This window comes from Calonectris borealis, chromosome 2, assembly GCF_964195595.1.
Source record: "Calonectris borealis chromosome 2, bCalBor7.hap1.2, whole genome shotgun sequence".
NCBI lineage: Eukaryota > Metazoa > Chordata > Aves > Procellariiformes > Procellariidae > Calonectris > Calonectris borealis.
Window position 1 is genome coordinate 161,954,940 of NC_134313.1, and position 26,368 is coordinate 161,981,307.

Sequence of the window (26,368 nt, forward strand, 5' to 3'; positions counted from 1 at the left end):
ACAGGAGGTCAAACACTGCTAGCTATGAGTTTCTTTTGTGCCTCATTTGTGAAAATTAGTTATGACCATTCTTAATTCAAGAACAAGATGAAAAGCTAATCATGAGCAGCTTAAAGGGAAGACAGAATTATCACAATTAAAGCTTTCAACAGTTGTTGAAGAAAACCTGGTCCTCGAGACAAGATTCATGGTCAACTAAACTCTGAAGATTTACAGTTCTGCTCAGAATAACCTGACGCTCAGAAATTATACAGGGTGCATTTAGCCACCATGTTCCTCTGGTACCTCCTGATGTTCAGGATTAAGAGCACCATCAGTACAATCCTACCCACTCTCTCAAACTAACAGTGCTCATGGAGAGTCTCCTCTAGCTTCCAGGAGGATCTGTGCAGGGAAGTGGTTATCTGTTCACACTGCACGATCCAGTGGAGCCCAAAACACTGGCATCTCATTTTTTGATTGTGCAGAGTACTAGCAGAGCAAACAGCATTTTCTCGAAAATGAAAAACTTGAGAGCATCTCCTATTTTCCCTCACATCAAAAGGTTTCATAAAAGAGAGATTTTCTTCTTCAAGAGCAAGAAGCTCTATGGATCATGTAACTGCAGCCTCCTGCAGAAGTGCTCAAGACCCTAGTGGAGACTGGGCAGCCTAAAGCAAAACAGCATGAGGAAGACAGCTATCTTAAATAGCCCTTTTGTTTTGAGCCATAAAGCATCATAGGAAATGGAAGAGAAAAGGTTTGCTGACTTAGAAAGAAGTGATTACCTGAAAAAAACCAACCCAATCATAATCCTGGAAGACAAAAATGGGCACAATAAAAATAGGCACCATGGGTATTTCCGAGGCTTGTATCGTTGATGACCTTTACACAACCTCTGTCTTTTCATAGTAGAAATGACTTCTCCTCCTGCAAAACAGACTCACCATGGCCCTGGCAACCTTCCAGACTTTTTTTTATCAATGGAGACTGGTTTTGCTATCACATTAAAGAGGAAAGTGCAACTCAGAAGGGAGGCCTCTAGTGGCACCAAAAATACTGGGTGAATAATATATTAAGTGTGCTTACACAAGTCAGACTAGAAAAGCTTTAAAAAGGTGGGAGGTTTTTTTGTTGGTTTTTTTTTTTTAAAAAAAAAAAAAAAGCCTTACCTCTGGTTCAGATTTTACTTCTGATTTCGCTTGGCCCACTGGTGTGATTGCTTTAGCTTTCATCTCGGGCCTTCCCTGCGAGTTTCCAACACCAGCTACAGACTTGGTGGCAGACATCGTGCTGGTAATGGGTTTGACCTGAGCAGCTGGGGTAGAGGTTCGCCTGTTGTTGCTCATTTCCATAGCATGTGATGGTGCTATTGGCAACTCACGCAAGTTACTATTCCTTGGAGCAGTTGACTGTAGCTGCTGATTTGGACGCTTGACAATATTTTGTGATGGTGTATTCTGAAAAGCAGAAAATCAAAAAAATGCAGACTTTCACTACAAACCAGTCTAAACTGTTTCCTGTTTCACATTTTCATGATTTGGTTAGGTTTGGGGACAAGAAAAGCTTTTCGAAGAGGCACAATATTTTCAATGTGAAAAGAAAAATTATAGAAATGAGAACATTTTAACAATGGTTTTATTTTTCTTTAATTAAAAGCAAAACTGAATCTCACTTGTTTACCATCTTTCTCAGAAATCGGCTTCACTGTGAAATTTATGTTCCTAATCAAAGCAATTGTTCTGAACGACAGTCATGTTGTCTTAAGCACTGCTTCAGACTGTTGTGCTACCCCAGCCTATCGAACAACAGAATATGCTGCACTGGAGCAAACTCACAAGACGTGACTGGCACTATCTGAACCAGAAAGCTTATTAGCAGTGGTAGAGAGGCCTTCAAATTGAAAGACAGTGTCAGAGAACTGGGCTCCCACACAATCACAGGCTACCAGCAGTTTTAAAATCTTACTAAGCAAACCTATCCTCCAAAAAACCTTCATTGCCAGTTCTTGGGCAACTGCATCATCTCTTATTGGACCCAGATCAAGAAAAGCACTGAAGACTGGAGGAGAAAAGAAAAAGGGAAAGATACACGTGCTATTTTTGGATGTAGGTTATAAAATGATCACGGCAGAAAAGGAACAGCAAATGGTGAAAGAAGGTGACAGAGCAGGATGGAATAAATGGGACTGAAAAACCACGCTGGTGAGTTTTGAAAGCTGTGCTTACATGCCTGTTACCCATGCAGAACTACCCATGCAAGGCAACACTGATGTATGCGGTACTTACATGTCTTGGCTTCATTGGACCTTGTCGCGGCTGACACTGCATCCTGTTGTTATTTGGCTGCTGCTGCGTGGCCTGCATATGAGGCCTGAACTGTGGCTGGTTCATGGGCATCAAGGGCTGTGGTGGCCCTTGGAGATGATGATGGTGCTGCTGCTGCTGCTGCTGGTGATGGTGTTGCTGCTGCTGCTGGTGATGGTGCTGCTGAGGCTGAGGTTGTGGCTGAGGCTGTAATGGAGGGTGCAAGGGACCCTTCACGTGAAGAGAAAGATTATTTGGTTTTAGTTTCAAGGTAATAAACTCCTGAAAAGTGGCTCCAGCCTCCCAAGTCCTCAAAGCATCTGTAAGCAGGTATGGACCAGGCTAAACTGAAAATATACTGAGTAAAAAACAGACTAACAGAAGCTGTGCAAGGTAGTGATACACTTAAACCTGTGTAAGTCAACAGCTGAAGTGGAAAAAGACAAATGCAAGAGTTCCTACCCTCCGCCCTCTTTTCTAATGACTTTTAAACTGTTTGGGTTTTGGTGGTGTTTTTTTTTTCCGTTTGGTTTTCCCCCCCCCCCGCTCCCCCAACATTACCAGATTTCAGGATTTCCGCACGTTCAAAACACAGACACCATGAAAAGATCCCGCACAAAGCCCCCGCAACGTGCAGGGCCCTCCACATTGCCCTGCGCATCCCCAAGACATTTACCCACTTCAAGCAGCGACCCTGCTTCCTCCCGGTTTGCGGGAGGGCCCCGGCTCCCCGCCGGGCTCCGCAGCTGGGCGGCAGAGGGCGCTCCCGCCCTGCCGCTGGCCGGGGCCGGGGCCGCTCTCCTCTGCGGAGCTAAAGCAACTGGAGGAGGCAGGGCCGGGCTGCAGGCTCGCTATCGGAAATACGTTAGTGCTGGCAACCGGGGAGAAAATTAATCACTTTCTCAGGCACAGCAATGAAGTGCTACAGGCCCACCTGCCTCACACCTGTAAATCTCAAATAATTCCACTTCAGTTACGTTAGTCCTATAAAGCCTACAAGGCAGCTGGGCCACTTCACACATTCCTTGTGGGCCCCTTCCCGCTGCAGACCCCTACCTGCATGCTGGGCTGCGCGTGTGCGGCGAGGAAGGGCTGTCCCGGAGCCTGCAGGAACTGCTGCCTCGGAGGGATGAACGGCCGCGGATTTGCTGAACCCGGCTGGTTGAAGTGGAGAATTCCCACAGGACCTTGAGGCTGCATGTTCGGCCGTACTGGCCGCTCTCTGGGAAACACCGGTTGTTGCCCCTGCTGATTAAACGCTGGCCCGGGCTGGCTGAACGGCATCGGATTTTGGGTAGGGACAGGATGCGCGCTATTAAGAAGCGGTGGAGGTGGCGGTGGTGGGGGGCTCCGCTGCTCAAACAAGTGATGGCTTGGAAACCTTGGATCTGTGGGAATCAGGTAGGTACTTAAATGACAGCCTGCTTGGGACACAAACACACTTTCAAAACACAAAGCTCTATTTTGATTTGGAAAAGTAACCTCAAATTTGTAGAAAACAAAATCGTATGAGATGTTCTAATTTTAAGAGCTACCCTCAAGGTTACATTTCTCTTGCTTCTGCCACCTGTGTACAAAAGGAATTGATGCTTGAAAGACTGGCACAACTGGTAATTTGCTGGAATTAGGAATACCTTTTAGAAATTCTACTCTAATGAAATCAGAGATTCCAAGGATCAGAGTTTAAAACATAGAAGAACTCACAAAATTTTGATGCCGTTTGCTGACCAGATGTTTAGCAAATTTTTACATTGTGTGTATGTGTGTAAAACATCTATAAAATATACATTATATATATGCACATTACATATATATGTGTATCTATATATCCACACACACAACCTATTTTGTTGGCTATGCTGTATCATTTTAGCTAACCTTAACAGATTTCTTACAGTACACATTTCATTACATTACACATCCAGACGGTTTAAAGAGTTACTAGTGGAAACCAAAGTGTACGGAGAGTACTAGTTACCTAAAACGTAACAAATCACAACAACTTTTTTCCAATAATCACTTAGATACTAATTTTATTTTGTATCGGTGTAAATACACAGCTTGATGTTAGTTACAGGTGGAGACACAAGATTACGTCAGGGAACAAAAAAGATACCAGACCACCAGAATTTTTGGCATGTACTAGTCTGTCTACATCAAACAGGATCTTCTGGCCTTCAGGCTCTTCCAAATGCTTCATGTTATATGATACACACTTATACTGCATAGCCACTTTACAAAAAGTGGATTTTGTATGTTAACGGAAATGAAAATGCTTACCTGCTATAAAGAAAGGATCTCTTTCCTGAGGAGGCGGAGGAGGAAGTGGTGGTGGCGGTGGAGGTGGCCCTCTCCATTGGTCCTGGATTGGCAGCCTCGGGGCTTGGGAGAAGTTGGTAGGAACTGGTCCAGGCGTATGCTGCTGAAAGTCTGGAGGGCCCTATTTAATAAGACAGAACTGAGATTAACACTACCATCCAGGAATTTAGCTATTGCCTGCTATAACTTTTTTCTCTCAAAAATACAATTGCTTTATGAGTTATCTCCTATCATCTGTACAAATTGGCAGTCCTTACTGAGTCATTCTTTCACAATGGAAGAGATATTAAACCCCAGTACAGTACCTTGAAATGAATTCACAATGTTTTAATAATCACTAGTACCACAGGAACGCCATTTCTTCTCAAGCTTACTGAAATCCATGCAATTATTGACCTTCTTTTCCATTAATCCAAAAAAATCTGAATGTCTACTTTAGAAGACATTCCTGACATTTATCTTCTTAAACCATGCTATTCTTCACCATCAATTTAGTACAATGTAAGCTACAGCAGTGAAGCAGCTTTACTTAAAAAAAGGGGGGGAAGACAATTTATGGGATCCAGAAAATGAAAGAAATCATCTTTCAAAAGAAGTAACAGGAGAGTAACACTTCTGTCTATTCACAACTTAGTATCTGAAGCATTATATGAAAGAGTGCAAAATTATCTCTCCTCCAGTAAGTTTTTTTTAAAACGTAAAGTCAGCCTTTACATATTGCAGGATGTTAATCCAAAAGCAGAATTTTGCAGAAACCACACTTAATTGAGTAATTCACATATTATAATTTTTTATTTTATATCAAAAGCTGACAAAATATGTTGGCAACCTTTGATAACTGGAAGAAGCTATGCCTCACATAAATAATTACATTAACAAACATTTCCTTATTATGTGTGAGTAAATCAAATAAGTAATGAAAATAATCTAAGAACATCCTTGTTTTCCTCTTTATACAGATTCTGAAATCAGTGGTGACATCTATTCTGTCTATATTTGATGCTCACCTTAAAGCTTAAAGCTTGCCATTGCTGAAGACAAGCTTCCCAAAACAGATTTCAGACCAAACACTCCCCGCTAGACTGAAATATGGTCAAAGGACCAAACAACTAAGTTGCTTATCATTTATCTGTTGAGCTGCCCTCACCAACAGAATGCGCAGTCTCACTCTATCTTATTTGTACTGCAAAAATACTAGCATTTTAGGAAAAGCATTTCTCACACAGCAAAAATGGGTATTTGCCCTGGAAATTGAAGTCCACTCACTACCGAAGTAGCACAAGATAAAGCTGCTTCGCACTCTTCTACCAGCACAACACAACTGGGATTGGCAAGGCCCAAACAAGTAGATGAGGGAGGCGCTAAGGATCACAGCCATTATTAGATCTGTGGCCTTCTTGAAAAACCTAAACGCGGATATGTGAGATACTAAGACCTCTCACTGGGAAGCGAGACTCTGACTACTTATTTTATGCCATTATACAGCCATCAACTGTAAATACTTTATCGTTCCTAGAGATTAAAGGGTCTATATCCCGTTGCCAGTGCTCCTAGTCAGCCAGTCTCCTGTGGGTATTTCATTTAGTGGAAAGACATTATATTACACTCAAGCATGACAGTCCTCATAACATACATACTGTTTGCAGGAGGAGCTGCTACGCTTCTGCAAGTGAACAGTTACCAACACAAAATATTCTTGCCACCTCAGAAGAGACTAATGCCTTTGAATTGCACAGGCTGTCTGCAAACAACAGCAGCTGGAGGAAGAGGGAGCTATTTGGGATGGAGAAAGTGACATTTATTTGTCCCATCAAAATCTGTTCAGGTTTAGCTGAACAAGGCTGTGCAACTGCATTGCCCTTCCCCCGTGTTGAGCAGGACAGCACTGGCTGCCTGCCAAAAGAGCAACTGAACACAAACCTTGAGGATCCTGACCCTTCACTCCCAAAACGCACCTCTACCGTCACCGCACGTAGGAGCTGCCAGAGGTACTTTCAAACTAAGGTTAAATGCATTCCCTCATCTTTGAAGCCTCGGTGATAAAAGCCTGTTTCTCAAAGCATTGCTTTTACAGCCACCTAGGGAATACACAGCACTTCCACAAGCTGCACGGCCTTGAGGGAGGCACCCAGCAAACCAACTGATATTTAGCTATTTAGTTATTAGTTTATCACCGCATAATGCATAAGGTCATTGCAACACAGGGAGGGGAGAAACCGGTTCATCAGGGCAGTTTTCACACAAGATGGTTTTTAGCTTGCATCTTATTTACCACACGTAGTCACATGAACATACTGCACTTGGGGAGAGAAAGCAGTCTCGACAGACAACCTGCTTCTTCCTATTTTCTGAGAGCTTGACTTGGAAGCTCTAAAATTCTCCCTGTATTTTTCCCTAGACACAATATATGCCTACATATATCTTCGTTATTTCTAAAATAGACAGCAAAAAACAAATTATGTGGAAATATACTGAAACCTGAGCTAATAAAGCATAAGTATCACATATTTGCCACCCGAGCTGAAGAACTGGCAGGAGTAATGATCTGGCTGGCTTGTTTCCAAGCACCAAATGGCACTGCAGTGACCACAGTCTCCTCTACCTGCTTCTTCCAAACTCAATGTATTCTGCCCTGGTCGAGGTAACAGATCCTTATCAGCCTCTCCCCTCACTCCCGAACTTCAGTTTTAGTGCTAGACTACAAAATATAGCCTTAGACTACAAAATAAGCAGGCATGTCTGCTTCTATGACCAAATGTGTAACCCAGTCTCAAGCATCTTTCCCACTATTAATTCTTTGTCTGATCAGCCTTACTGTTCTGATCCTGCTTGCTCTTCAGATACATTCTCTCATCCTTTCACTCTGCCCGCTGGTTTCCAATCCCACCGTGGATCCAGCTTCCCAGCTCCCAAACTAGTGCTCTTGGCTTAGGGCAGCCGATCAGGAGCTCCTATTTGCCCCACCCAGACCCTGTCTTTCTTGCCTGTACACTTAGTCCAGGGCAATTTCCCCTCTTTTTCCTGCCAGGGAAGGAAAAGTAAATAAAAGCACAGGTTGAAAAAGATCCTCTGCTTGTATTTTAAATAGACACTTCTTCATACCAGCTTTCCCTCTCCTGCCAACCCGCACCCTTGTTATTATGCCCAGATCTACCTCATCCCAAAGCAGCCCGGAATTGCAAATGCATGGGAAGTCCTGTTGAATTTCACAGCTTTTATGTACTGAAACATCCTCAGTGCAGCCAAACTCAACTTCCTTCCTTGAGAAATTGAGCAATAATAAAACATTTCTAAGCAACTCACTCAGGCATAACAATACTTTTCTACTGTTTCAATCTTGGAATCAAAGTATTTGGAAAATTTCAACCAAAACGATTCAAAATGAGGCAGGCAACCAGCACAACACCTTGGTTCAAACCACAGAAGTCTGGTAGTACTACACATGCTGACAGCAGCTTTGTATTTCCCATCATAATGAACCTTTAAACCCTTATGAAATAAGCTTTAGTTAAGTTTTAGAACTGAGTAATACAAGGTTATTTTAGATCTAAGAAAGGTCACACTTCTAAAAAAAAAAAGATATTATAGTTTATTTACAAAAAAAATTACAGAAACCAATAACCAACAAGATATTTTACCGTTAAAAATGTAAGCAATACTGATTTCAAGCTCTCTTCAGTACCAAAGGTCTCCATCCAGCTTAATTTAAGCAGCAAATATTTACTGTCCTCTAAATACTTTCACTGATTTTAGACAAACTAACAGTTATCCAACTCTTATCCAAAAGCTGGTATCCAAAAATCCCAGCAAATGCCCACCAAAATACATTGAGAAAATATTTTTTTGCTCTAGTTTTATTAGTGATATATTTCATACAAGTATATCCCACAACACAAGTTTGGGTCAAAATAACTCCAAAACACTCCAACAAAATCAGAGCAAGAAGGAAGTATTTGAAGTTTGGAACTCTTCCTATTGCCCTCTCTTTTTTTCCATCCCTCACAGTTAAGAATTCTGTTTTTTTCCCCACTTCTTAAGATTCCAGTTAAACTTTGAGGCTGAGAAGTTTTTAAATACAACAAATATTTTCTAATCCTGAAGCCAAGCCTCCTTCTCCATTTTGTGTTTAAAGTAACATGAAGATCCTTTTTATATCATGCAACAAACATGAGTTGTCCCTCAATGTCAGGATTCATTAGTGCTGAAACAATGACCCTTCCCTGCCAGAGCACTTATTCCATGTACAATGGAACAGCAGGTTGGGCTTTTTGAAACCTAAAAATTTCAAAAATGGCAAAACTACAGAAGTACGGCTGATATGAATCACATCACAGTATCACTAAGAAATACCTACTTATTGGATCACTGAACAGATTTTAACTTTATGTATATGACATTTTGAAGAACTACTAAAATATGACTGATCACATTTTTTGGCTGATAACCAAAGGCCAATCATGCAAAATTAATTGCAAAGACATTTGTTATTTGCCAAAAAACGAATTACCAATATTTGCTTCTAAAAAACATCCATAAAAAAGACTGACCTTCACTTTTTTCCTAAACTAGCTTTGCTTCTACTGTCCCTGAAGAGTGAAACAAAATTCTGCCCCAAAATTACAGTAACATGGGTCGGGGGGGAGCTTGTATCTTCAGATTTTACATTGCTGAGATTTTTCTTCTGAAAAAGCTTTCAGGACAATTCCAACATGAATTTGATTGTATGATGGATTAATTTCACACACTACATGTGAAACAAACTCTAAGGTTCAACCAGAGCTACTACTTCCAGACACAAATGAACCTTTTTTTTTTTTTTGGAAGAAAATATGTGAACTATGGTGGATATTTTTCTAAATTATGAGGTGCTTGTCTATTATTCTGAAATACAATTACAGTTTGGTCCCCCCCCCAGTTTAATAGGAATACACTAATGCTACAACTTTAACTTTTACTTATGCCAAACTCTAATTGTCCTAAAAATAGTACAAAGTAATAAAACAGTTCTCCATTACTTAAAGTTTTTGAGTGTGGGGTTTTGGATTTTTGTTTGTTTGTTATTTTTCTTCTTAACAGTAGTTAAACTATAATTCTAGGAGTGCCTTATTTTACCATTAGTGTTAAACTCTACATTCAGCAAGTATTTGCTGCTAATAACCCCCAAGTGCCCTCTGATATTTTGTAGAAAAGACCACGCAGAGCTATTTAACTTCAAAAATTAATGAAGAGCAGGTGCAAAAGCCAGTTTTCATAATGGTCTATTTTTGATAGAATAAGCATACTGTAACATAGATGCATAATAAATCTTTATATGCACAGTAGTTACTCCCATTTTTCATGCTTTTGCTATCTGGACAGTTTCAAATTACAACCAACTATTCAGTCCACACGTCAACCAAGAATCCCTACAAAAAATAATTTTAACTATTACTTCACCATTATTATACCTTTTAGGAAACTTCCCTACTTAATAAATCCCTCAGTCTTCAAAATACCTATTTTCAAGTTAACAGGGTTCAACCAAACAAAAAGGAGAATTGCAAATTCATATGATCAGCCAACGCTGCAAGGTTCTACATTTCAGTCCAAGATTGGAGCCAACTGTGACACCGGGGGAAAGGACAAAATATTTACGTGCCTGTCCAGTGAGACCCCACAAGGCTGGACCACATTCGTACAGCCAACGGTTCCAAAGACTGAGTTACCAAACATCCGTATGAGAAAGACTCGGCAGAGTTTATTCAGTAACTTTTTGGAAGAGTCTTCTCCCCTTCTCATTGTTATCAGATTGATTATTTAGTGTCATTATTATTGATTTAGTATCATTATTGTTGATTATTTAGTATAATTACTAGACCGATTATTTAGTAAAAGTGCATCAAATTGCAAGGAAAGACTCCTAAAATGGAGCTTTTAGCTAGATGTAAAGCTAGTCACAGAAAGAGCACAGAATCAGAAAACGCACAAGACCTGAAGCAGACGTACCCACCATGTCACAGTCTGGCCTAGAAGCCCTTAACCAACTGACACATATCCCTTCACAAAACTGCAACCACTTCAGCTCTGTAGTTCCTCCTAAACCACTACCTGCAGCCCTGGCGTTAACAAGTATTTCAAAGACCTGAGAGAGAAATTGTGATTTTTGAAAGCTGGAGGGCTCTTGAATGGTTGTCTCAGTAAGGCTTTGTGGGCTGCGAGGGGTGGCAGCTCTGGCCATTCTTTCGTATCTTCTGTGAAAACCAAAACATACCAATGCCTGAACATGAAAGCAAGGTACTAAACATCAAGATTTTTCTTAAACTACCAAAGAAAGTAATTTTTGGTGTATACTTTTTCCTGTTTTTAAGGAATGTGATGAACTCTCGTTTAGTTTAACCTCTTACAATTTTACTTTGAAAATTCTTAAGTCCCTTTTTTTTTTTTTTTTTTTTTTTGAATACAAGAACTGAGGTCTAGAAGGAAATCACACTGGAAATGGGGTTCTGTGTGGATTTCCAAAGAGACCACAATCACAGACATTTTAGAAATACTTAAAAGGAGAAGATAACCGCACACTGAAGTGCTACTGACAGGTATTTTATTGTCTTAAATCTTTAATTTTGTGAAATTTACTCTGGGGAAAAAAAAGAAAAAAATCTACCCACTCTTCCTTCCCACACACTATAATTTACAGCACCTCAGATTGACTTTTTTATACAATTCCACATGCCTGCAGGTTGCACAATTTCCCCTTTTACTAACTTCCATTATTCAATATAGCTAAGGCATAACTTACACCTTATCAATCACTTTTGGAAAAAAAAATGTAATGCAAACTTGTGTCTACAATTCATTAGAGTTGTGAATAGCTCATTGAACACGACTTTCACACACTCAGGCAATCCCACCTTCTGAAAGAACACGAGATAAGGTTACTTTAATCCTTTCAAAGAACTGCACTATTTTGCCTTCCTTTTATCCCTTTAAATATCCTTCCTAGTTAAGAAATTAACATTCTCTCTCATACAATTCTTACACAAATTGTACTTTTACTTTTCTGCATCTCTTGTTAATTACATGATGTTATCTCCAATAATCTATTCATGAAGCACAGATAACTTTGGTTACCAATAAAAGGGAAAACTTAGCATAAATTGCTTAGCACAAAGTTAATCTTATAAAGCAAGGAATAAAGAGGATCTAACAGCTATTATACGACTTATCAGCTTCTCTAAAAGGGTCACTCTACTTTTTTTCATGAGACTAATTAAATACCTTAACAATGTCATTGAAACTTCATGAATCTTTCAATAAATTACACCCTGCCTCTACAACATGTTTTCATTTATTAATCTCACTTAAAATGCAAAGAGCTAGGAGAACCCCATTGACAGTTAAGCAGGGCCACTCAGTTAATTCTTCTTATATGGTTTAAATGCAAAGAATAATGACCACTATAACCTATGACAATTAAAACTATAGCCATCTGTCACAAGATGTTAATCCTCTTATTTCAGGACTTTTTGAAAAGCTTTCCTAAAATGCCCAAATGCATCCTTCCAATGGAAGGAACTGACTTCCCATCCTCCTGCATAAGAAGCCCTCCTTCATGTATCTTGGATATGGTTCAAAAATTTTCAAGTAGAAATCCCACAAACCATGGCTCTTCACATTCAAGTTTCATAACACTCATTTACTGTGCACAGCATACAGAAAGGGAATGATTCACTGAAGTTTCATAATAAAATGTATTTTGATATTTCCTCAAATATAGTTTAAATGACTCATTAATGTCCCTGTGATGTCAATGACAATCATGTAACTCCATCAAGGTGAACTAAAAACTAGCAAGCACCATGATTTTCCCAATGGATTTAGTATTATAAGACCACCTTATATAAAAATTCATGCCTTAAATACATTACAATCAAGGACAAAAATTAAAGTTCAGAGTGATCATAAAACTCAAGACAATGAATGTATGCTACCCATACAGGAGTCTTTTCAAAGCTTCTGGAATATATTTTCAGAGGGGAAAATGCAAGGAGATAGCAAGTGCTGGTTCAAGTATGTGGACTGCACAGATCCTAGTATTACAGGCAGATTGAGTCTGAGAGAGAACGGGTTGATATTTTCCTCAACTGAGCCGACAGCAATTTTTAATATTAAAATGTTCCACATAACTTGGACAAGCTTCTCTTTGATAATACACAACTCCAAGAGATAAGAAAGTGTGTTGGGATGTTTAGGTACAAGTCCAGGTCATCTGTAAGAGAAATCACCAATGCCTGATTTCACTGTTTAAGGTCCCAAAATGGAATTCAGCCATCATGGAAAACCAGTACAAGCAAGGAGAGAAAGGCATGGAATCCCTTGGTATTTAAGCCAACTCATGATCAAGTAGCTAAAATAAGGACACAGGCAATACAGAAAAAGAAGGATACTCCCAGCACACTAAGACAATCCCAAACATTTCAGGAGACTAAAGCTAAAAATTAGATCCATTGGATATTAAAAGTATCCCTTTTCAGCAAGTTTCAGGGCATCCCCCCCAAATACATCAAGCAGGGACATATTCATGTTCCAAATGGAGACAAAAATACTCACAACTTCAGTGTGTTTCTGTAAGAGAAGCCACAAAGCAGAACAGCCCATAAGCAACCAGTGCTACGGAGAAGGATTGCTTCACAGATAGGGTTCTTGCACCTCCATCTGCTCTACCATCGAGGGACATACATTAGAAAAGGAAAATCTGCAGGACAAGTGGTCCCATTCAAGAACAATTCTCAGAAAACACTCCTAAATGAAATACAGAAAAATGTTGTTAACTAAATCCTAACTCTAGCTTTAAATTCCTAACACTGTTGATGTACAGAAAAACCATGCTCCCATCTGTTTTGTATGGATGAAGGAAGAGTGTCTCCAGCAAGGAGAGACAGGCCATAATAAGAAATAGCATGACAGACAAGTTGTAGCAGCCTGCACTGCCTGAAGGAATACTAAATCTAAACCTCTCGGAATAGAGCACAAACCTAACTACTTTCTTAAACAGGTGTTTTAAACTAATTCATTTGGAAGATTCAGTTTCACTTTAGTTTGTAATCCTCTTCAGGGGTGTGGTGTAGAAGTGTGTGTGATTATTTTTCTTTGGTGCCCTCTAACTTTTTAAGATTAAGTACAATATAGAAATATCACAAACAGAAATTGGAGAAAAAGTATAAGAGACATTAGTGCCATTCAGAATGATGAACTCTCCCTTGAAAGAAGAGAATTTCATAATCATTTTATTTAAAGACAATAAAATCCTTCTGCATATTTCTGTGCTGAAAGCTAACAGTTTTAGGGATGCGTAAAAAATTAGGGACCCAAAAGTTTTGGACCTCCTCTGCTTTCAGAACTATTGAGATAAAACATCTAACAAAATTCATACTTTATCCTTAGACTTACCAGAGACTACTCCGTGGAAATATTATTACAGTGTTTATTGACCTAGTGTATCTTGGTGACCTGATGATTAGAAACAACTCTGAGGTCAGAACTAAATTGGATCATGAATATCAAATTCAGGATTTCTACATTACACTCCAAGCTTGAAGGTGCAGTTACAGCTAATTTTAAAACAATCTGAGAACCTCAAAGATAAATACACGTGACTTGGGGATGATGCTTCTCACTTCAATGAAAAATGCTCAGATTGCTACAAAAAAAAAGTCAAGAAGCAGCCAGCTTTGTAGGAGACAAGTATTAGAATTGCTGCTAACCTGGACTTTGCTCTGTATGAGAAAATGCCATTTCAGACCTGACTATTTAGTAGTTAAATCAGATTTTTAATTCTGTACGGAAATCTCATTTTGGAGCTGTTTTACACATCTCTGACCTTGCAAACATTTGGGTGCAAGAACTTTACATACCTAGAGCTCCCAATGTGCCTGCAAGTACTATCCACATGTTGAGTATGAAGGACTGAACATTTTTTCCTTTTTGGGTATCCTACCGGCAACCCATAATATTCTTCTAAATTAACTCATGTCCAGACAGCTTCTGAATATCTCCAAGGATGGAGACACTGCAACCTCGCTGGGCAAACTGCACCAGCGCTCAGAGTAAAAAAGTTTTGATGTAGATACATATTTTTATATATATATAGTGCTATATACTGTGATCTTGATATATTTGTATGAACGAAGTTTGAACTTTTAAGCCTTGTGAGGAAAGCACAGATTTTTATTGAAGCAAAGAGAAAAACATATTACGCATATAGATGCCTAATTAATAGCCATATAGCTATATGAGTGAGTGCTGGCACAGGTTGCCCAGTGAGGCTGTGGAGTCTCCATCCCTGGAGATATTCAGAAGCCGTCTGGACATGGTCCTAGGCAACCAGCTCTGGGTGACCCTGCTTGAGCACTGGGTGGGACACGATGGTCTTCAGAGGTCCCTGCCAACCTCAGCCATTCTGTGATTCTGTATTTAGTAGGTACTAAATAAAGCTGAGACTGAAGAAAATCTAGCATCATTAACACAGAAAAAAAAATTTTAAAAAATAAAAATATCTACAACTCCAGTTTCCTTGGCAGTGTTAAATAGTAATTACTTAACAGAAAGGTAAATGACAATAACTATGACATATAAATTAACAAGTTTTCTGTTTGATTTTAGTATCTACAGAGCTTGTGCACACTGGAGCTAGTATGATAAGTTAAAGGGTTACTGCATTTAGAAACCATCTATTTCTTTCTTATTTAATAGCTGTTACCATCATGTTTAGCTGCTGCTGCTCCTCCTGCAGATGGGAATTCATTGATATGATTAAATTTGATGGTATGATAATGTATGGTAATCGTGATTAATCAGAAGCCCACTAGCAAATGGAGGATGTTGGGTATTATGTCACCTGCATTTTAAACTGCATTCCCTCTATGCCAGCCTGACAATATTTGACAGCTGGAGGGATCTCATGCTGCATCTGCTTGCTACTACTTATAGATCTGATAAGAGAAAGTGTCCGTCATTCCTTCACTATCTTAAGTGCTGTAATTATAGGGCTTTGCAGTCAAGTTGTGAAAACAGTAAGTGTTAAAAACGAAAGCTTTTTGCTAGCTGCTGAACAAGCTCTGTCTCACATCTGCAAGGGCTATAATCTGAAAGAAATGTAATTTGATGCAGCATTCTCATTCAAACATGATTTGCATGAAATGCTGTATAAAGCACTATCCAAGAAATGTCAATCAACACCACCTGATACCATGTATCCCGTTAAATGAAAACAAAATGCTTTCTACACTACCTGTGATGTGCCACTGCTACACAGTAATAGAGTGAAAATTTCATTTACTGTTACTCATTATAGTAAAGCCATAGCTAAAGCAGAATAATTGTGAGAATCATTTTCACAAGCGGCTTATTTCCATTAACAGTTTGTCTCCTACATATATACTGTTGCAAATATGTACTAGTTACTAAATATCATTACTTACTAAATATCAGTTTAAAACAACTGCCTGTACTCAGATGCAGGACTGTTTAAATTGTCCTTACTGTGAATACTGGAGAATATGAGCCACGACCTTAGAAAAAGTTGCTAAAACCCTTATTCACTCATAGCAACTCACAATCGAATTTGAAATGATGGAAAAAAATTGTACTCCCTATTTGCATTTCCCACAACAAACAGCAAACACTATCGCAAGGAGTTTTGTTTTCAAAAGCACCGCAAATTTCTGCTTCTACATACTGCAAGAGGTGTTTACATAAAGGCACACCCACACACCCACATACATTGTAATATCTATTAAATTGACCCAAGTTTGCTAAAATGGTGTTGTAGGCTGATCCAAGTCAGTCCAAGGGCCACTTTGGGGAAAAAGCAGTCAATCGTATTCTAATGTACCTTTTATAATTAATTTGTATAGCACTAATACGTTGTTTGCCTAAAAGAAACGTTTCAAGCAAGTGGCAATAAAGCCAGTGACCTCTGTTCTGAGCAACAACTGGGCACCTGTTTAAAAACCTCTCACAGATTAAAGCATAAAGAAGTATTTAAAAGCAGTGTATGAATTTCAAACAACACTTGAAAGCTCAGAATTCGTCAGACTAGAGCTTTCAGAAATGGTGAGAAAAACTGAATCAAGATTAATCAACTGCCTTTCACAGCATCCATTTAAGACAACACCTGATGTCCTGTAGATCACATGGAAGCATGTTTAATGGGAATATAAAGTTTACTAAGGTTTTTGCAGTCTAAGGAAGAAAAAAAAATCAAGTATTCTTTTGGGATGAAGATGATTTTGAAAGGAAATTCTAAGGTAAATTCCAAAACCAAATCAGATCAAAAACCCCTGGGAACTGAAAAGACATGCGATGTAGAATATTCACAAGGGCCTGAGGACAAGTTGCTCTATTAAAGTCTTATTTTTATACTGAATAAAACATAATTTATGTTATACAATTCAACTTTTTCAGACTTCAATTCAACAGTTACCTAAAAGGTACCCAGTGCACTAAGGTGTCCTATCAGAGGAGAAAAGCTTTGTGCATTAAAAAGCATCAAAGCCTCCCTGGCATAAATTAGTCAGGCAGACACTAGTGCCAGTTCAGCTTGTGCTTCGTGCCACTTCAGACTATTCCTAACTGCAGCTATGAAACTCAAGTTGACTAAAGTTAATAAAATGTGTCTGTGGGATGGACATCTGCCCAGCTCGCCCCACATCCAGGGTGTCAGGTTAAGGACAGGAGCTAAAGCAGAATTTATCCCAATTTCCTGAAAACTCTCCTGGATAAAGATGCACAGCTGCGTTAACAGGCTCTGCTCTCTCTGCGGCAGTTTCAGAGGAGGATCCAGGGCAGAGACAGAGGAGGAATGGCCTCAGATCTGAGGAATTCCTCTCTTCTGCCTTGAGCAGTGTTAGGCAGGTTCTCCCAACCTTCCTCGTCACTCCAAATACCCCACTCCAGCCCCAAATTTGGATGCTAGGGATACCTCACAATTTCTGGCTGAAGAATGTTGACAGTGAAAACACCTTCCCTCTGCCACACTCTATCCCAAAGCGGGCATGACAACACTCGTTCCACTTTTATATGTTCTTAAAAAATTGCAGAGGTACCACATATGAGTATTACTTCAGTGTTCATTAAGTTAAATAAATGATGTTTGAAGCAAAAGTCTTTATAAATTTTTCTTCAGGCAAACATTGAAATATTTCACACACAGAATGTGCTGGTGGACCTGCATAAGGGATGAAAAGATCTGGACCATCAACCTTGCTCCTAGTTTCACATTAAGTCATGATCTGGCCTCTATAATAGTCAGTTAGCAGCAACCTACATATAAAATGTTTAGAATCGCCTCTTCCATTTTCTATTTAATTTCTTCTTCCCTTGTTTTACCCCACCCTGCTTCACAGAATGCAGGAGTTGAAAGAAAAATTAGCCCAGATAACAAACACCGGAGGACAAGAACCACAATGGCCCCTCTTGCATAACAAGAAAAACCATAGGCTCTATACCTGCACTGGGGCATCCACAGAATCAATAATTTGGTTAGAAAATATGTGAAAAGTTCAGAAGACCCATACAATTAGTTTATGAATAAAGTGTGTCACCTTCCTCCAGTCCCCAAAGTAGACTGTTATTTGTGAAATACCAACCGTGACACTGAGACAGGAACTCAGAAAAATTTTAACCACTTTAAAGCAAAGGCAGATGATAAAGCAAGACCTTCAGAAGGACTCTGCCAAAGAGGTTAGCTTAATCTGTTCTTTAAACAGTTTAAAGAAAACATGCAGCTGGCACTTGCACAGTTCCACATTAATTCAAATACCCAGAGAAATATCAGCATCAACTACAGCCACCTGGAAAGTACTGCGCAATTCAGACAAGCATAGAAGTCTTTGCAGAACTCAGGTCTTCAACTCCCAGTTACCACAAGTTCACCACATTTCTCAGCTATAACATGCCTCAGATCCACTATTTATTCAGTCCTAACCAGTTGAATATAGCTCTCAAACATCATTCACACTGTCACCTTGAATGCTTACAGAATAAGAGACAGACAACTTCCTTGCTTGATTCAAGATAACTGTAAATGTTAAAATAACCCTAAGTAGGGAACACAGATGCATTCCTTTATGTCCTTTCTAGTACTTCCTCTCTAAACAATTCAGGAGTTAAGCTTTAAGTAAGAAATAATTGAACAATGAGCCCTATCCTGAAATATTAAAATTTAGATTCAAGGTTATGTAAATTTAATCAGTCCCAACTCCAAGCAGGTTCAATCCTGATCAACATTACCCTGATTTAGTACTACATTATTTCTTGTAATTTAGAACTCACACCAATATGCTAACACATCCATCACAACTTTGTTCAACTCTTCAATTACATCGTTCTGCAAAAGGCTGTAAGAATTAACCATTACATGGTTACAAGTCACTTCATTAGCCCTAAATTAATAACACCTGGTTTCCAATGGATTTACGACTTGCAATTGATTAGCTCTGATTGAAGCTCTTCCCATGTTCGGAGAACACACAGGCTCTCTGTGCTGAGAGGTTTCTCTCCCAGATAAAATAGGAACTCAGAGGCAATTTTTCCTTCAGTTAGGGCACTAGCCACTTTTAGGTCTCTCCCTTGCAAGAATTTCATTACCTTTAACATTTCCACCTCTGCCACATTCAATCAAAATAAACCATCCATTTCAAAGTTAAAGGGGAAAACGGGCCACAAATACTTAGTTCTAACCCCATAGTTTTTTAGAAACAAAGCAATAGGAAAAATCAGTTGACTATTATCCTTTGATTAGGCAATCCTAAAAACAAGAGCAAATTCAAGTTATTACATATCCAGAGATTCTTTCTACAGTGAGGAAAAGGATGAATGAACTATAGTCTGGAATACTACTTTGATCTTTTTCAAATGGCTTGTCAAAGTTGTCTAACCATTGCTGTATTGCTATAAGTCAACATTTATACATAAACAAGTGAATTATAACGGCACAAAGGCATTTGACATGTAACATAGCAAAAAAGGTAGTTCTGCAAGATAAAACGTCCAAGTCAGAAAGTAAATTTGTCTTCAGCTCAAGAGCTAACATACTATATTTAATAAAAAAAACATGAGATATGTACACAGTGACACGTAATTCCTAATCCTAATATGACTGATAACCTATGCAAAATTTATAAAGTACTTTGTAAGGGAAGTCCATATTATACCCATTTTATAACTCACTGAGTCATGGAAAGATTAAGTAACTTTCTCAGGGTCATATAGCAGGTTACTAGCTGAAGTAGAAAAAAAAAAAAACAACCCACACTCAGGGCAACCAAATCACAGTACTGGATGCTCTTAGTTAAGCTAGCCCTCCTCCTCTTTATGAAAAAAGAATTACACTGACTCTTTGCTAGTGCATTGCTTACATAAAAAGGCAGCAAGCAGTCAAGTATTTTCCTTCAGGGAAAAGGAGCAAGAGTCCTACCAAAAATGTTCAATCTATTTTATTCCCTTTTAAAAACTGTTGCCTGCAAGATTAGCTACGTTTGCAGTACTTCTCAACTTGCAAAACCAAAAGTGAACAGAATTAAAATCTAATTTCACAGTCAATTTAAAAAAATTAATTTCCAATTTTTCTACACTGATGGAAACACACTTCAAAGATGTCAATTACAATGCCTTTACAGATATTCCTTGTCCTCCAATTTCTCTTCCATCCCAAATTGTGTTTATTGGCAAAGCAACTTAGTGTCAAAGAAAAACAAATGCAAAATACTTTTTTCATAAAAAACAATTAAAATTACTTTTAAAATGTTAGTAAGGTCTCCACATAATACTAAAGACTGCTGAAGAAAAGTATTTCCTCTGAAAACCGCAGTATTTTTTAATAGAAAAACATCTCCGGTTAAAGTGTTGATGATGAAATTATATAACATGAATTTACTTGATGAAACTGTGGTTTTACTGCTTAACCTTTTTACACTTCACAGAAGAAACATGGCAATTTAAAAACTCAGTTCTGTATGAAATAGGGACATCACAATTCCTCAGCTAGATGTCCTGTTGAAAAATATCCTGCGACAAAACCAACCAGGTATGCACATGGCAATCAAAAGTCACAGCAGGTTTCTGAAACCTGCTTCTTTCAAATACATCTGATCTCTATGCAAGTAATTTATTGTGTGATGCTACACAGATGTTCACAAACATCTACTTTCCTCCTTCAACACTGCACACATTAACAGAGGATAATTTTTGTGTGTTTTATATATTTGGGAAACTTAACATATGAGTCTTTATTTGAAAATATTTAAGGCAATATTGCACAAACTATTTATTCTTTTGCTTATTTTGATAGTCTGCAAACCACTTGAACTAAAAGTTCAGGACCACAAAATTGTGAAATGATGAGAAAAGGTCTAAAAGTATGCACTCTCTCCATTCACAGAACTAAAAACAATTATCAAGTGAAATTAGGCTAGTGAAGCAGCTAGGTGCCTTGTTTGTTTTGGAAGTTCAAAATATATGAGAAAGCAAGGTCATGCAATGCCATTCCCATTTTTTATATAAAAATATGAGAGCATTTAAATGCCTGAAGGAATGATAAAAATGAAATTTTGCTGATTTTTACAATAAAAATATATATACTGCTTTTTAAGCTTAGGGATTATTTCAAATAGCCTTTTATTATACCAAATAAAATAAGGATTCTATTTATACAGAAAGAGTCAAGTAATAAAATGAAGCCCATATTCCTTAAGACAAGATGCATTCATGCCTCTCCCACTGGAGAGACTGGTTCAACAATTTTACAGTTAAACAGAATTAATTCTACTCTCAAAAATCCATTGACCTTAAGCTTTTAACAAACATTTTCAACTGCAGAGTGTATTGTCAATATTTACAAATCCTTAAAATTGTATTTCACTAGAACAGCTTTTATTTGCTATATTAATATTTCCTTGCAAATGTATGCTTATCCATATCAGAGAAGAAGAAACAGCTGCTACTCACAGGAAATCTCTGGGGTCCTACAGCAGGTCTTGGCTGGGCTGGAACTGGCAGCAAGGGCACTGAAACAAGAAGCACCTTTTAACACCATTTGTTTTACCTAACAGTTGTTGCTGTTATTTCCAAAAGCCATTGCAATAAGAAGCCATGATTAAAATCTGCTACATTTACCCTCACATGTCACAGTTCCTACAATTAACTTTAAGTAACCATTCCCTCCCCCACAACATGCAACAGGGCAATTAGGATTCTCCTAGTTAATTCACATAATTTAATTCTGCATTTTCGAGAATTAAATTGCTCCTTGTTGCAGGCAGGAAAACTAGAATACTTACTCAGCCAAAGACATCTCTTAGACAAAGCTGACAGAGACTCTAACAATAATTTCATGTTTCAAATAGAAGAATATATGATTAATTTGCCTTCTCAGCTTCACGCCCCTCAAGATTTCCTAGGTATCTCCCAGTCTCACCACCAACCATGGGCATGAGAGGCTCTATCTGGTGTAAATCACTGTTCATAAGAGGATAAAATGAGGCAGACAGTGGCAACTAACAGCAAGCAAAAACTACTTAATCTGGCCTTGCCACCATAATGGTATAGGCAACTGTGATCACTGTGCTGATCTCGAATGAAAGACTGCTATTTCATAAAAAAACACCAAGAAGAATTAGAAGACCCCCTTCCTGAAAAATAAGTTCCAAAATTAGGATTTCAGGGGCATTAACCTGGATGACTTGTCCATACAACTGCATTTCAAAAGATTAGTCACAAAAAAAGTTTCCCAAAATATTCACTTAGTATTACGGCATAATGCACAAAGCATCTACTGCTGGATCACCTTGGGGACTGAATCTATATTTGAATCCCCAGTACAAAGTGTAATGACAGATTTCCCATTTTCCAGTGCTGTTTTTTTTCCTCATTGAGTTGTCTAAGTGTTAAAAGTACAAATGTTCAATGTTAAACAGAAGGCCTAGAGAAGTTAAATAAAGCATTTCAATCAAACAGCACTGAATGTGTTTGCTCATTTACTAAAAACTTTTAGTAAGTTCATTTTTCTTCAATTTGTTTTTGCATTTCTGAAAGTGACAGGGTTAAACATCGACTTTGTAAACAACTACTGTATTACACTTCAGAGCAGGACAGATGTTAAGAAACACACCCAACTCCTCCCTTAAACTAGCTGCATTTCCCAGCATAGAGTTTGATAAGATGCCTCAAAAATCCCCTTTTCTTTGGTAAGTGAGGCACAAGAACTAATGCATTAGTGCTTATTTTTAGTTCATGTCCATGTCTGGCTTCTATCCACTTTTGTTAAGTACTTGTGGTTTACTAGTTCGGGGACTGATGGGATAAACTAATTGCACCAGTCTTTCAGCACCGAAGGACTGCATACAAACTTTGTATCGGGTTACACGAGAAAATTAGTTGAATAGTCTCATTTTGGCTTCTATTGAACATCTGTCGATACCAAACAGCCATGGCCACCTGGAAAAAATTGACAGGGTGCTCTTGACAGAACTAGGACTAAAATAGCTCAGGTATTACAGGTCAGAGAGGCACTGAGAAAAATCGCGTAAGGTGGGAAATGTAGAGAAATGTCAACTGAACAGGGCACTTGTGTCTATTTCAGTATCCCGCCTCTGGCAGTAGTATATATAGATATATATATTTTAACCAAATGAATTTAATACTCATGAAAGATAGTAGTTCAAACTCTGTGCCTTTTCAATCCTTGGACACTTGCTGAAGCAGCAAAGAAGTCTCAAACAGGCATTCATTTTCCTGATGTCAAATCTTCCATAGGTTTGAAAAGTATGTTTCAAAAATAATACACAGCATGTTGTTAGACACTATTTTAAGAAGATTAAATTGCTTTTGGCCGTAAATTCCAATGCTATACCTGAAAAGATGAAGAAGCAATTCCCCTATTGATTATTTAGCAGAATTATAATGTAATTTTTCCCAAGACACCAAACAGTTTTTAAAAGGTAAATGGCACACTAATCTACTGAGCTGCCATAAACTGCTCATTAGTACATGTCAATTTTAGCAGCACCACAGCATCCTTGAAATAGTTATTTGTGGTACAAACATTAAGGGGAAAAAACTCAATACCTATTATCACGTGTTGAATTAGTATTTCATAGTATATCTATGTACAGTCCTCCAGCATTTGTAAATTGCTCATACTCAAATTCGGACATGCATTCAGCCAAAAATTACTACTTACAACTCAAAACTAATTTACAAAATAGGACACAAAGAAAAGAGAAAACTATATGACAAGCAAGCAACTAAAAGACATGGGATTCAAATGCCACAAAAGGCATAACTGACTGCCAACTGAACAGTATCTGCAGCATGTACGCGCCGAGGCTCATGTAACCGTTTTAGGGGTTTTGATAGACTGAGTCCTTCTTAATCATTTATGAAGCTTCAAAGGCTAGAAAGTTGTTTGAAACAAAACTGACTTGAAAGTAACTATTTTTCTGAACCAAGATTTGAGGCTGGGCAGGCAGATGGTGGCCACTGTAAGAGATTTGCCTTCAAGACATCAAAGGAATAAGCCAATGATAGGATTCTTCAAGAGTGCTTCAACTCACTTTCAGGCTGAAGTAGCTGCCTACTAGAGCTCTTATACATGCTATTTTATTCACATGAAAATTTCGTAACAATTTACAGGAGGTTTGAGTCTATTTTAGAAAATACTGATATATTTGACGCATTTCAAGACTAACTCAAACCAAAAAGATGTTGAGAAACTATACTTCTATGATTTGCAGTTAGAAAAAGTGTCCCTGGTGCTGACAATTAGAAGCATGTGAGCTTAATCCTGTCATAAAATTAGAGAGGAAAAAAATGCCAGTCTACACTAAAACATGACAGCACACCATTAAAACTACCAGAACCTAAGTGTGCACATCATGCACTTCCAGACATGGCATTTTTAACTTCCAGGCTCACATTTTCAACAACAGAATCCCCATAAACTTTGCACCTATCTGACTGTATTCTCCAATGTGTAAAAACCTTCATGTATCTGGAAATATATTCAGCCAAGAAGGGGCAGGACATCATCAAGAACAAGAAGTCAATCTGATCTTTCATACTTCCTGTTACCCTGAAATAAGTGATGCTGCACGTGAAACACATCCTAAAGTTGTCAACTACCAGTCCCTGCCTACTGGGGCCTCAAGCAGATGGATTAAACTGAGGAGGACTTTTTAAGAGGAAGTTTAGAACAGCTCTCCCTACACTGTATTTGTCTACCATTTGCCTGCAGTGACTGCTTAAAAATTCATCTTAATATGCAAATGCCATTGAAGATTTTAGAATTATGCTCATTTTCCCTGAAGAAGACTACTGATTTCCTACACATGTATACTTTCATGTAACATAATTGTACTGCTGCAGACTAAAAGACGGAGATGGCCACTACTCTCAGCCACTGCAGAAGATTCAGCTTCCCATACACGCTCTCAAATCAAGAAGATGAAAATTCTACAGTGATTTAAAAGATTGCATTTAATAGTATGCTGCATACCTATTAGCAGAAATATTCAGTAGTCTTGCCAAGGATTCCTTCAGTAAAATGGATGGCACAAAGGTGTTTCATATGAACCAGCTGCCATCAATACACATAGCAAAGATCTTCCTCACTGAAATACAGGTCTTACACCATTCAAAAATGGATCACACATTCTCCAGAGCAGCTCATTCTGAAACGACGACTAGACTTTTACCAGTGAAGAAATGAATGTGCACACAAAGTCAGCAGGTAAAAAAGATCTAAAAAAAGACTACAAATCCAATATTGAAGATCTCCTAACATGCAGGAGGTAGACAACTTTGTTAAAATGAGGATCTGCAAGTAAAGACAGAAAAAAAGACTATGCCTAAGATAAAGCAAGGCCCCTGGAATACCCACAGTGCCACAGATGTAGTGGTAAGGCTGAGACAAGCCTGAAGCCACCTGATAATGTGAAAAAAAACTCAGACAAAAGAAAGAAGATACACTGGTATACTTTTGACGTTAGGCAAAGGCAAAAATCCCCAGTAGCCATTGCTGGCATTAGGAGGAAACTTGTTCACCTAGATGCAGAAGATTTGTTGACTGTTTCACAGGGGGAGAGAGGAGAGGCATCTAGAATAGTCTAAAAACAATTTTTGCTTTTCACAAAACAAAAACTGTTGCTTCGGAAATGTTAGGAAACTGCAGAGAAGGCATAAATCTAAGACTAAAGGACCTTTTGCACTGCTTCCAGATAATCTGTCCTGATGCATAATTTGGTGGGAAGCACTGATTTTATTAGACAGGAAAAAGTGAAATAATCTCTACAACTACTATGAAATCATCTGTGAGAAGCCTAACAGATCTCTATCAACTGGCAATATCCTACTCTGCCAAATTCCTACCTTTCATTGGTCAAATAAATGAAGCTGGCTTGGAGTTCTGGGATTTGAATGGGGAAAAATACAGAAAACCTAATGGTAAATATGTATAAATATATATGTATTTCTTTACTTTGTCTAGTCCCAACAGAATTACAAATCAGACCTATATAGGTGTCTTTTTTTTATCCTCTTAGGGATTAAACACTTCCCAAATAAGTAGTAATGTTAACAGCTCTGCCGAGAGCTGCCCTAAAAAGTATAGCCCAAAGAGTGCTTGTGTTAAGTTACGGAAAAAGTTACTTGCAGGCTGCGAATCAAACAATCACAAATGTGGCACTGAAAGGAGAACTGAGGGCATGTATCTTGTCAAGTAAGGATAGCAG

General features: G+C 38.4%; 1 protein-coding gene across 13 annotated transcripts in view; it reads right to left on the reverse strand.

Moving 5' to 3' along the window:
- The window catches only part of RBM33 (RNA binding motif protein 33), a 108,558-nt gene that overhangs the window by 41,831 nt on the left and 40,359 nt on the right, over positions 1-26,368 (reverse strand). For all 13 annotated transcript variants that reach the window (XM_075144157.1, XM_075144151.1, XM_075144155.1 and 10 more), the window contains 5 exons: positions 21,588-21,646; positions 4,566-4,725; positions 3,342-3,673; positions 2,268-2,516; positions 1,152-1,439 (listed from right to left, as the gene is read on the reverse strand). In XM_075144157.1, coding sequence (XP_075000258.1) covers positions 1,152-1,439; positions 2,268-2,516; positions 3,342-3,673; positions 4,566-4,725; positions 21,588-21,646 — 1,088 coding nt within the window. The remainder of the gene's footprint in view (positions 1-1,151; positions 1,440-2,267; positions 2,517-3,341; positions 3,674-4,565; positions 4,726-21,587; positions 21,647-26,368) is intronic.